Source organism: Hordeum vulgare, chromosome 7H (genome assembly GCF_904849725.1).
Source record: "Hordeum vulgare subsp. vulgare chromosome 7H, MorexV3_pseudomolecules_assembly, whole genome shotgun sequence".
Lineage (NCBI taxonomy): Eukaryota > Viridiplantae > Streptophyta > Magnoliopsida > Poales > Poaceae > Hordeum > Hordeum vulgare.
The window spans coordinates 9,455,531-9,468,848 of NC_058524.1; the positions used below are offsets into that span (position 1 = coordinate 9,455,531).

At 44.1% G+C, this 13,318-nt stretch overlaps 1 protein-coding gene and 1 pseudogene across 1 annotated transcript; one reads left to right on the plus strand and one right to left on the minus strand.

The window, feature by feature from the left end:
• Positions 1–135: 135 nt before the first annotated feature.
• Positions 136–3,027, minus strand: LOC123407994 (annotated as a pseudogene).
• Positions 3,028–4,215: 1,188 nt separating this feature from the next.
• On the plus strand, positions 4,216–6,774 carry LOC123410712. The gene is made up of 2 exons (XM_045103649.1): positions 4,216–4,411; positions 5,395–6,774. The coding sequence occupies exon 2, from the start codon at positions 5,408–5,410 to the stop codon at positions 6,572–6,574; it is 1,167 nt and encodes a 388-aa protein (XP_044959584.1). The 5' UTR covers positions 4,216–4,411; positions 5,395–5,407; the 3' UTR covers positions 6,575–6,774.
• Positions 6,775–13,318: the final 6,544 nt, after the last annotated feature.

Genomic DNA, 13,318 nt, shown 5'->3' on the forward strand with positions numbered 1-13,318 from the left:
AAACAGAAAATATGGCATGATACAATACTGGTAAAACATTGGCCACATTAATTAAACCCGACTATAGAGAGCAAAGTTATAAGGAAAAATATATCCTGCTACAACACTGATAAGGGTTATGTCTCTTCCCATCAACTATTTTTCATGGCAGCTCGAAGAATCAGCCCATGAATGCTTGTATGGCGTGCAGTAGCTTGTCAAAAAGTTGGAAAATGCAATTCTCCATGCCTTACCAAATAAGAAAACAATGAAGACCAGCCAAAGACCCAGGACAAATCCTGCAGCCAACCCAAGATAAAAATACCTCGTCTCATCTTGATGCTTATCAAGATCCCCTCCAGTCAGAACCTCAGGCCCCGAGCAATTCCTAGAAAGAGGAGGCCCACAGAGGTAGTCGTTGCCCATGTATGACGATGCTGGATCAATGAGCGACTGGAGCTGATTCCCGGTAGGAACTCTTCCTGATAGATTGTTGTATGACAGGTTCAGCTTGCTTAACATTGTCATGTTTGCCAAACTGGAAGGAATTCCTCCGCAGAGTTGATTGTATGAAAGGTCGAGAGACTCCAAAGATCCAAGCAAGCCGATTTTATCTGGAATCTTGCCAGACAATCGGTTGTGAGATATGTTTATGTTATTCAGATTAACAAGAGATGCTATTTCAACTGGGATCTCTCCAACTAAATTGTTGCAGGACAAGTCAAGACCAACCATATAAATTATGTTACTAGTGTAATCAAGGTATTGACCTTTTGCCACCACTTGTAAGCTATCAGCATATTTTGATGGATAGTATGCATCAGAGTTTCCTGGCCTAACATAACTCCAATGGAAGGGGTTTTCCAACGCATGCCCACGATCCTGAGTCATTGCTTTCATGTTGGCCAATGTATGAGGTATGGATCCTGATATTTTGTTGTATGCAAGGTCCAAGTATTGCAGGTACGTGAGCTGTGTGAGTTGAACTGGAACAGAGCCGGAGAACATATTGTGCCGCAGCCGGAGATAAGACAGACTTGGCACTGATCTTTTGGCTATCCATGTTGGTAACTCTCCGCTAAACTTGTTATGGGCAAGGTCAAGTAGAGTCAACTCTGGGCAGCACTGCAAAAATGAAAGGTCGCCGGACAGGTTATTTTCGTACAAGATTAGAGCCGAAATGGTTGCATTCAGGTTTTGAGTTCCTTCTGATACTTCTGAACAAAGTGGGAATTGTCCTACCAGGGCGTTCTTTGCTAGATCCAAGGTGTTCAAAAACTGCAGCTCACAGATATGTATGGGAATAGTGCCATTGATACTGTTCTCTGAAAGCAACAAATCACCAAGGAATGGAGCTCCAAAATTTTGTGGTAGTGGCCCTGATAATGAGTTTCTGGAAATGTCAAGTTCGACCAAATGCCTTGGTAACTGAGGTAAAACACCAGTGACGTTGTTGAAGCTGAGGTCAAATATGATACCCGCATCTGAAGACATGAATTCCAACGTACTCGGTAACCAGCCACTGATTTGATTACAAGAGATGTTCAGATACTGAATATTTGAAAACACATCCCAAAACCAATCTGGGAGTTGGTCAACTATGTCTGCATTAGAAATGTCAAGATAACTGATATTTCCCTGCCCTTTAAGCCACAAAGGAAACTGAGGTCCAAGTTTGCTAGAAGGGAAATAGGCCAACTTCAATTTAAAGGGAGGAATCCAATTTGAGCTGATTATCATCTGCAGAGAGTTGTAAGAAAAATCCAATTCCTCTAGAGTCACTAAACTGGCTAATTAATGGTCCTCCAATATGGAACCATTAAACTGGTTGCTATCTAGATACAATATTTTAAGTTTGCTGAGCGGACCAATTTCAAGAGGTACTGATCCTACAAGCCTATTAGAAGAGAGTTTAACAATTCTCAAATCAGTCCACTTGTTTATCCACTTTGGAATTTCCCCACTGAGATTGGTCATAGACAGATCTAACAACTCCATCTTACTCCAGACACAGTGAGGCAACCCCTCCAAAAATTCTGACAGGTATTGATTGATCCAGTTCTCCTCCAATGTTAGCATTCTCAAATTGCAAAGGTTCTTCAACGCTTTGGATTTGACAATTGTGAGGTGATTGTATCCAAGATGAAGTGCCTCAAGGCAAGTCATGTTTCCCATTGCATCTGGGAATGGTTCATCAATTTCATTACCACTAAGGTCAAGATGCCTGATGGTGCCAACATCCCAGAACCAGTAGGTTGGATTTAAAGTGTGAAGCCAATTGTTTGATAGATCAAGCATCTGAAGGGATGTGAGGTTAGAATGCACTACAGATATTTGTGGAAAAACAAGTCTGCAGTCCTCAAGGCGAAGGGCCCTTAGGTTAGAAAGCATGTTAAGCACTTGAACCCAATTGCCAGTAGTTCTGAGATTCACACCGCTCATGTCAAGAAACTTCAGCGATGGGAGACGGGCTAACCACGATATGTCCCCAGCAAATAATTCACCACCAGGATTCCATTTGTTGTAGAGGTCCAGATATAGCAACCTGGAGAGGTTACCGAGTTGAGGAGGCACTTTACCAACAAAATTCATCCAAGAGAGGTTCAGATATACCAAGCTCTCGAGGGAGCCCAAGAATCTTGGTATGGATACACCAATTCCCCCGAGATAGTTTCCATTGAGATCTAGATACTCCAGATGATGCAGAGCAAGCATAGAAGGACTTATCTTCCCATGTATTCCGTGGCGCTTTCCATAGTTCCAGGAAAAGTCGAAGAAATCAGCAAAGGGGAAATCGTTGCGTAGGTCAAGCCCGATGACTTGACCCGTTCTATTGCTGCACCTGACACCACTCCAAAGGCAGCAGTCCTGGCCATTCCACGAGGCAAGGATGCTCTGCGGATCTTCTGCGATACCAGCTTTGAACGAGAGCAGTGCATCCCTCTCAGTTGTGAAACACCCACCATCAGTTTGTTGCCCATGGAGAGAGGAGGCAGTCGTGGTGGCTAGAATTAGCAGGAGGCAACAACAGGCTGCAGCAGCACTCATGGAGGGATACTGTGGTTGCAAAATGCATTGCTACTTTGTGGCTTTCCAAGCCAGCTAGTCAATACTTATTCGAAGAAAGCTGGTAGAACCTTTAGGCTGGCCACTAGTCAAAAATTCAAAATGGAACTGTCAGAGAGAGAGAAATTATGTGCCTACTGTCTAATCTCATGATGACATGACGTAAACAGCAAACGCGGTGGCTCTCCTTGACTTGCGAGTGCCCTGTGTTGAATGAAGACCATGCGGTTGTGTTCCTTTGCCTCGTCCACGGGTAGTCATGGACGAGGACCGTCACCGGAACCGGAGGCAGCAACATCGCCTCAGCATTACTAAGATGGACGAGCATGCCATGGCAGAGTGACGCCGACAGTTCCCGCAGGACGTCCTCGACGAGCGTCAATTCTTCACGCAAAGGAGGGCGGAGAGGAGGACGGAGCAAGCTGCCTATCGTGAAGATAGGCGCACACGGAAGCAAGTTGCACTCTTCCAGATGGAGCTGAAGGAAGCGCCGACTTGGCCCTCCGACGATGAACGCTGGGTTGACGCCTTCATCACGATGGAGGAACCGGACACCGGCGCGTCGGAGGCCAATGACGACGATGAGGAGTAGTTTTTTATCTATGCTATGCTATGTAGTTTTTTTTTAACTATCTAGACTATATATGCAACTATGTTATGTACTCCCTCCATTCTTAAATATAAGTCTTTCTAGATGTTTCACTAGTGGACTACATACGGATGTATATAGACATACTTTAGAATGTAGATTTATTCATTTTGTTATGTATATAGACCTTTAATGAAATCTCTTAAAAGATATATACTTAGGAACGGAGGGAGTATCGTTTTTATCCTAACATGTGCTAAAAAATCATGTTGCATGCATTAAATTTTGCACGTCTGCTGAAGTGTCGCGTGCGCCTAATTTTTAAACTTTCGATGGAACCAATGCTCAACGACACGTTAAATTTTATAATGTGCCTGATGTAAACAAAAATATTATGCGCCGCGCGTTGAGCGCCTGTTCGAGATACTCTTAGGACGGCAACTCTTAGACTCTCCACTACAACAAGGGCCTTTGGAGGACCTTAAGTTTACCTTGAGTGTGGGCCAACGTGTCGTCGGCCTTCATCCAACTCGTTGGCAGCATGGGCCTAACCCAAGCACGGTTGCTAGGCCAACAGCCTCCTTGCAAGTGAAACGACAGAATCTTGTCATCAATAAGAAAAAAGAAAAAACCGAAGCAGCAGCAGCAGAGACGCCGGAAGCGGAAGGGAAAGTGGAGCCACCACCTACCCGCCGCCGGAGAAGAGACCGGCGTCCGTGAGCCAGCCACCGCACCGTCTCCGCTCACCACTACCGCCTTCCCTCCCCTCTGTGCAAGGTCTGCGCTCCCTCCCTACCCCCCTCCCCCCTCTCTCGTGTAAGCCCTAGTTCCATTTCTCCTGAATTCTGGGCTCATCTTGTTCTATGCGCCTGTCCACTTTTGCCTCTAAATTCAGGCCTACTCGTGTAAGCCCTGCGATTGATTAGCAAACGATTTTGTTGCAAAATATACAGCAAGTGTACGCACTGCCAAGACTCTGATTAATTACTGAGCAGCCTGAATTCTGGGTTCATCCTGGCCTCCCCTTGTCCCTTTTACCACCTTGCCCCTAAATTCAGGGCTACGGCTTAAGTTTGGCGATCAATTAGCGTTGCCAGGGTCACAAGGTGTATGCACTATCAAAGCTCTGATTAATATACAAGGCTAGACTTTGATTAGGGCCGGCGGTTTTGAGAAGAAATTTGTACCATGAAACAATCTTCAGAACAAAATATACAAGGCTAGACTTTGATTAGGGCAGTTGCATTGCTGTTTAAGATCTCATGGTCTGAAGATGCATTGGTGCCTTGCAACAAAGCTTTTGCCTTTCAGATGATGGTTGGAATAACTTTATGCTTTCTTCTTTTTATCGTATTAATTCTTGAGCATGAAAATCCATCGATGAGTTGGATATACTGACATGTTTTCTCTCCGAGCAAGGACTGTTGCCCCGTCGCCAGTCATGGTCCCTTGGTATTATTTTACACTGTTTGTTTGGATTTTTTATTTTTGCATCGCATTTGTAGTTTCAACAGTTTCCCTTGATGAAAATTGGGGCTTTCCTAATGAATCCTGTAATTGTGAATTACCTAAATTACCTCAATTTGTACAAGTGCATAACAAGTCTTGGTACAGGGCGCACAATAGACCCATAGAACAGCATATGCTTATCCATGGTTCTAACTTCTAAAAGGCTATCTATGTTTTCAGTTATCATTTCTTCATTGTCTTGTACTCTTGTCTTTCTAACTTTTTGCCCTTTAACTTGTTATGTTTTGCAGAGAGTTTGTCATAATGCAAAGCCCTAGCAAACTGCGTGCCACCTCTGTGTCCACACAACCTCCTCCGTCCGGGCTCCATTGTTGGGCAGACCTCCCAGATGACCCGCTTCACACCATTCTTGCTTTGTCAGGATCCTTCCGTGACATTCTTGCCTTTGCTGCAACATGCCGCTCTTGGCGTGCTGCATTCTCCTCATACCCATCCAAATATACCTTCTGCTCCAAATTCCCGCCTCTCCTCGTTCAATTGAATGCTAGTGTTCAAGCTGCCGACCTGTCTTCTAACAGTGGTCATCACGACCTACGCACATGCAAGGTCATTGATCCGACCAACAAGAACGTCCCCCTTCGCTGCCAGATTCCTAGAGAAATTTATCAGGAGATGCATTTCGCTGGCACTTCCTATGGTCAACTAATTTTTTGCCGTGGTGGACATTGTCTTATTGTTGATGTGTTCAGCGGTGCGAAGGTTTCACCTCCACGTCTCCCATTCAACGGCGATTTTGCGAGGGAGATCTACTTCAGTGGTACCTTGACAGCTCCCCTTCCATCATCGGACTCACACCTCCTTGTGAGCACTACAACCTCCCTGTTTGATTGGCCAGTTGGAAGTGACTCTTGGTCTGAACTCGAGCTTTCTCATGCATGGATAGAACAGATCGTGGAATTCAATGGGCAGTTCATCGCGATGGATGATTGCTGTGAGATATACACTTTGCAGCTGTCGCCCCAGCTTGGTCTGCAGAAGATAACAACTGAGTTTGTCAGCGACCTCACCCCAAGCTCGTATGAGAAACCATGGCTGGTGGTCTGTGGCGACATGCTTCTGATGGTTTCCCGTTTTAGCACATATATTTCAGGCTGGTCAGTATTTGTAGCACACCACCTTGACATGGCAACCAACCCTAAAAAATGGGTGGCGGTAAAGCAGCTGGACAATTGCGCACTCTTTGTTGGGGGTGATGTGAGGAGCCGACCATTTTCTTGCTTGAACCCAGAACGCTGGGGAGGAAGGGACAAGTCGCTGTACTATGCGGGCCTTGACTCTTTTATTGTGCATGGGGTAGGTGATGAGCAAGATCCATCTGCTGGTCCTATGATTGAATACAATAGAAGCTGGTGTCCCAATCTTCTGCCCCTCTGGGTATATCCGAGCATGTTCTACTCAGATTCCCAGTGATCATCGCGTGCAAATATGCTGCTCTACAAGACTACAAGCTCTGATGAAAATTTCCTCTTGCAACACAGAGCATGGATTTTTGCAACTTGGATAAGACACAGGAGGTGCCATGTAGCTGTAGCACTTGCCAAATTTTCCTTGTTGTAAGAGAAATGTAAGGCACAAAAAGATGTACTTAATAATAATCAGCTTTGATTGCACACCATTTTACTTTGTTGCCAGAGAGCATCAGATTCAATTCACCTGGATATGTCTGCTGCTGTGGTAATTCTTCTTTGACATATTGCAGTGTTGCTGGATCACGGTTGGGTCCATAACTCTTCTGTGTATGAAGCATAGGCAGAGGTCATAGATAAAATTGCTTTAGGAATGGATTGGTCCTGGGATGGCGAAATCATGTTACAATTTTTTTTACTGAAGAAATTCGCGCTGAGATATCAGAACTACAGCTTTTTACCTCTGAACTTTTGTTGCATGTTCGAAGATCCGAAGATGAAGCTTATTCTGTACAGTAAGTCAAGAATTCAAGATTGAGCTTCTTCCGGGTGTGATAAAGCATGCTGGTAAGAGTACGCCAGGGAGGTAGATTTGTTATATATATTCCCAGAAGATACATCTTCTAGTCTTGACTTGTGTCCTTCCATTCTCCACTTTTTCTTCAACAATCAAATCAACCATTGCCCTAGAAATCGGTAAAGATGACAAGCATTCCCAACTTTTACCTCCAGATGCAAGCAAAGTATACGAGTCCTGCTTTGGTTTAGGCAAATGAAAGGAAAGCAACTGCTCAACAGCAACATGGTCTGAGCTGTGTGTTTGAAATACTACAATGTGCAGTTATGTGTGTATGGTTTTGGACATGCTGCGAGAAGACCATGGCTAGAGGTTTTCTTGTCAGATCAGAATATCCCATTTGACCATCAGTCTAAATTCAGAATGTTACAGTACACTCCTTGTACTAAAGTTAAGACACTTGTTTTTGGACGGAGAGAGTATTTTTTTTAAAGATCATATCTATTTAGGCCCTCTATTTGCACACTATTTACTGCAACAATACTGACGAAACTGTACCATTTTTTTTTAATCATCTCCAAGTACTTCTAGAGTGCATGGTTACTAGATCGATCTGGCAATGCTACCCGCCTGCTTGGCGTTGTTGAAATGTTCAGTTATTCACTCACAGGAGCATGTGTCCCAAAAAAAAATTCCTGTTGTAACAGGCAAAAGATTTGCCGCTTATATTAACTAAGGCGAAAAAGAGTGTTTGGTTACAAGCCCGGAACTATACAAATTGTTACTCGCCCGGAATGATGGACACTAACTTTCTTGCGCCCGCGGATACCCAAAGTTTAGCTTCAAGCTTGATGTTGTTGAGTATTGCTCGTGTTGTTTCTGGTGTGTCCATGCACAGTCCACGGCTTGATTTTTTTTTTTTTGCGAGGTTAAAGAGAGTTTTATTCCAAACAAGCCGGGTTACAATCTCGAGATAACAAATCCTCACAGAACGGAGGGCTCGAATTCAAACTGTCACGTTTCATGTTTGCATGAGCTCCTAGTGTATGTTTGAGTTGATTTGAGTTTGCTACGTGTTTGAAAATAAGATGGTCTAATTTCATCTAATAACGCGGAGGAAGAACTTAGTAGTGATCTGTGATTTATTGAGAACAAGGCTTTTTTTTGCGACAAAACTTCCGATCTATTCATGTTCGATCATGGTAGAACAACGAACATTATAAATAACAAAAATTACATCTAGATCCGTAGACTACCTAGCAGCGACTACAAACACTGAAGCGAGCCGAAGGCGCACCGCTGTCATCGCCGGAGTCGGCCACAACTTGTTGTAGTAGACAGTCGGCAAGTCGTCGTGCTAAGGCCCTATAAGACCAGCGAAGCTTTTTGTTGGAACATAAAGCTTTTTGTTAGACCTCAAGAATGTTTTTCAGCATTTTTTTCTCTTTTATTTTTTAATCAATTTTATTTATTTTCCATACTAACTTTGTTCTATGCTTTTTTATTTTTGCATAAATAAACATTTTAAAAATACATGATGAACATTTTACAAATAGGTCATTATTTTTAATTTCGTGGAAGAATTTTCTTCAAATATGCAGTGACCATTTTTTATTTTTAATAACGTTTTGCAAAATATTTATCTGAATTATCATTTCGTAAAAAATGTGAAATACAAAAATTCGAAAAAAACCAAACTCAAACCGGGGACTTGGGCTCAATATGGGTAACGTGTGGGGGTAATCAGGGGAATCCTATTTGACGCTTCAGGAGCCGGTTTATAGTGGTTTTGGAAACCGGTGTCTGAAGAAGCTATATACGTGCTGAACTAACCCCCTAAACTGTTGTGTTTAAATAGGCTTATCCTCCTTTTTCTTCTTTATTTTTCTTTACTTTTTCTCGGAACACTTTTTGAGGAATTTGTTTTATTTTTTCTTGGAAAGGTTTTCTTCGTTTTTTCTATTCCTTTTCTTTCTTTTGTAACTTTTCTTCTTGTTGAATGCGTGAAGCTTCTCCAAAATTTTGAACATTTTAAAAAAAATCCATGAACGTTTTCTAAATTCGTGAACTATTTTTTAATTGCTGATCGTGTTTAACATTTTATGAATGTTTTCCTAATATGTGAACTGTTTTTCAAATTTGATGAACCTTTTTCAAAATCGATGAACTTGTTATTTGAAAATTTATGAATGTTTTCCATATTTGTTATTCTTTTAATCTATTAACTTTTGGCACTTTGTTTAACCTTTTTTCCTTTTTTTTTGAACTTTCTCCATAATTGATGAATTGTTTCTCGAAATCTCTTAAGTTTTTCCAAAAACGATAAGCTTTTAATTAATTGTTGAAATTTAAAAAACAATTGTATGGATCTAGGGGATAAAATATGAGAGTGTTGGATATGGATGAGCAGATCTGAGGCTTGACTGGTTAGTTTCCACGGACTCGTTCGTGCGTGTTTGAGAGGCTGAATTTGCAAGTTACGGCTATAGATGCTCTAACATAATGTAGTAACCTGGCCAGAGAAGAAGCATGCAGTGCGTAGTATGGTGCGGAAATCCATCAGACATCCAAATGATGAGGGAGAGGATTGGCGTAATGCGTTGGATTTATTATTGAGCCTCGAAGGCGAGTTATGTATTGTGTACAAGACTTTAAGGACAAGATGCATCCTAAAGATAAGATGAAAATAATTCTTATCTAATTCTGAACAATCTCTAACTACCAAATATATTTCTAACATCCTCCACAGTCGTAGTGGTAGCATTGTGAACAATAAGAGTATCGTGGACGGTCGGACTGAAAAGAATAGCAACCGACATGCTAACATCCCCACGAAGTAGTAGCAGGAGCGTCGTGGACTGTGTCGCATTGCGGATGTGTTTATTGTAGAGGAAGCCGACGAGTTGCTCGAATAAGGTGACGGCCCTTTGTACCGATGTCTATGTAACCGAGAGCGTAGAGTGGCGTAGATGTGTTCACGGTCGTTGTGCGAGGGACATCGTGCTCGACGTTGAGTTGGGTGGCCGGTGTCAAGGTAGTCGTGGTGGACCGATAAGACGAGCGGCGGCCGCTAGGTTAGAAGCGTGGCGGCGGTGCTCGAATTAGGTGAGAAAGAATCCGACAACGTGACAAAGACCGTCTCAAAGTAGGAAGGCGGGGCGATGCAAACCACACAGAAATTGACGAGGCTACAACCCGAAGGCAAGATGTAGCGGCAGGGTGTTGGTCGGAGCAATGGCCGAGAAGACCTCACGGCGGCAGCAGGGGTCACATGACATGCTTGCTGCGGCCTGATGGCGCAACACAACGGCGGCACGCGAGTCGACGCAGCCACGGAAATGGCCTAAAACGAACAATCTCGGGGCAGCGGTGACCGCGGGCCGGTGTGGTACGGTCCGAAAGGGGCGACGCACGGACAACACACGGGTCGTTGGTGCAAGCGTGGGAAAACCACGGGACAGTGTGGCGCTGCGGCCTGATGGGGTGATACGATATTGGTGTTTTACAATGAAGATTATATATACAACAGGAAACATGAAAATTAATTAATCTATTCCAACAGCCGTCCGTGGTCGGAACACCACCTATGAATTGCCCAAGAAGACACATACGGACGTATGACCGCAACTGAAGCCGGTGTGCATACTGTTGTGGACGGAGATGCCGGGAAAGCGAGACGGCCCCAAAAGCAATTAGGGGAAGGAAAGGAAAACTGTCCGGAACTGACACAAAATGAAGCAAACCGGCTGTTATAGCAGCCTAACTCGCGCCGGGCGTGAGGCCAGGCATGAGAAAAACAAACGAAAATGGAAAATTCGCACGAATGACAAGTACTTCATCCGTTCTTAAATATAAGTCTCTTTAGAGATTGCATTAGAAAACTATATACGAATGTATATGGACATACTTTAGAGTGGAGATTCATTCATTTTACTTTGTACGTAGTCCATTAGTGAAAACTCTAAAAAGATTTATATTTAGGAACGGAGGGAGTATGAAGCATTTCTGCCTAAATCTGGGTTACTTTTTAGGATGTGGCATGAGTATGAACGTGATTTGGGTATAAAGTGCGCAAGTGTGGGCGTGGTTCGTGTGGAAAGTCCAGCCACGCCTTAGTATTTCAAATGCCGGGGCCGAACGGAGTGATCACAATAACTAATAATCGAGAACAGTGAGTGACATCTAACATCTTTCAGCTCGTTTCCCCCTCTTGTTCCATGAAGAATCTCCATGACTCCCAACCAGGCTCACTGCCACCCTTCAACCTTCCCATGGTATGGACCCTCCTCACCTGAATCTCCACCTGTTGGCTGGTTGGATAGACGTAACTATGAATCCCAGGGAGGGAGACGACGCCCTCGACATCGATGACGGTGCCTCGGCGCATGGTGACGGCGAAGCACACCATCTGTCGTGGTTTTGTCACGGCAGATGTCCTTGTGGTGTGAGGCCATCGAAACCATGTGGCGGCTTGAGAGGGGCTGGTAGGAATTGAGAGACGCGAGTTTACCCAGGTTCGGCCCCTCCGATGGAGGTAAAAGCCTACGTCCTGCTTGTGTTTCATTGATGAAGATGATGATCTTGATTACAAGGGTGCAGACTCGCCACCTCTAATCTCGTGGGTGTCTAATCTGTCTATCTCATGATTTGTCTTGTCTAGACCTACGTTGTGAATCTTGTCCCTCTTGGGCGCCTTACCCCTCCTTATATAGGTGGAAGGGGTAGGTTTGCATGTAGAGTCCTACTAGAAGTAGGAATATGACTAGTCTCTCTTGAATCCTAATCCAGGTCTTGTTTCCTTCTTATGGGAGTATTTCCTCTTCTTGGGCCTTCTGTGTGAGTCGGCCCTCCTGACCTCTTTATGAGTCGCCTTATGCCGGGGTGCACGCTGGGCCTTAGGTCTTTGTCGTTTGTGTGAGTCGCCTGCCGGGTCATGTATGACCCGCCCGCCAGGTTACTGCTGAGTCGCCGGTGAGTTGCCAAGTCTTGGCGGGTCATACTTCAAGCCGGATCACACCGTGGGGTATATCCCCAACATCATCCGTGTGGTGATCCCCTCCTCGGGGCTCGCCTCGACGACACAGCGCATCGTTCTAGCTTGGCTGCGCAGCACCACAACTGCTTTCGTCTTGCTCAGCGGTCGGACGCGTTGCAGGTGGCCGAAGAACAGGACGTATGTGCCCGCCATTGCTCGATCGAGCGTTCCAGCATATGTCCACGACCGCGAGCGGAACATCAACCAGGGGATGCTGCCGTACACAGACGCGTACGGGTCCTCATCTTCTTCTCTCTTGGATCTGGCTCCCCCCTGCTTTTGGTGTGCTTCTTCGTGGCTGCCGCCGCAGCTGCTGCTCGGTCGACATCTGCTAATCGATGTTCTAGCTAACAAGGTTGGCGATTGATTGCAGTCGATGTTGAGGAGCTGAGGGGGCTGGGAGCAAACGAATTATCATTTGCAAAATATTCAACTAATAATCATTTCCTAAATAAATGTGAAATACAAAAATTCGAACGAAAGCAAACTCAAACCGGGGACTTGGGCTCAATATGGGTAACGTCTGGGGGGCAATCAGGGAAATCCTATTTGACGTACGGTTCAGGCGCCGGTTTATAGTACTTTTATAAACCGGCGCCTGAAGCAGCTACCCACGGGCGGCCATTTGAGCTCGACCCATCTTCATTTTCTCTTTGTTATTTTAAAATCATAAAAAGATCATGATAGCGTGGTTCGAGCCGGCGACCTCACTGTCAAAACCGCGCATCGTGTGGGGATTATCAGGGGAATACTATTTCGCGCTTCAGCCGGCGGTGTATAGTGTTTTTGCAAAACGGCGCCTGAAGCAACTTAATACGCGCTGAACTAAACACCTGACCCCATGTGTTTACATAGAGCTTTTCCTCTGTTTTCATCTTTGAAAGGTTTTTTTCGTATTTTTACCTGTTCTCTTTATTAAATTCAAGAAGCTTCTCCTAAACTTTTACGTTTAAAAAATAATTATGAACTTTTTCAAAATTCGCAAACTAATTTATAATTGTTGATCATGTTTTCCATTTTATGAACGTTTTCCTAATATGTGAACTGTTTTTCAAGTTTGCTGCACTGTTTTTTCGAAATCGATGAACTTATTATTTCAAACATTATCAACTTTTTTCGTATTTGTGATTTTTTGTAAATCTATTAACTTTTGTCACTTTGTTTAACCTGTTTTCCTATTTTTTAATTTTTTTCAG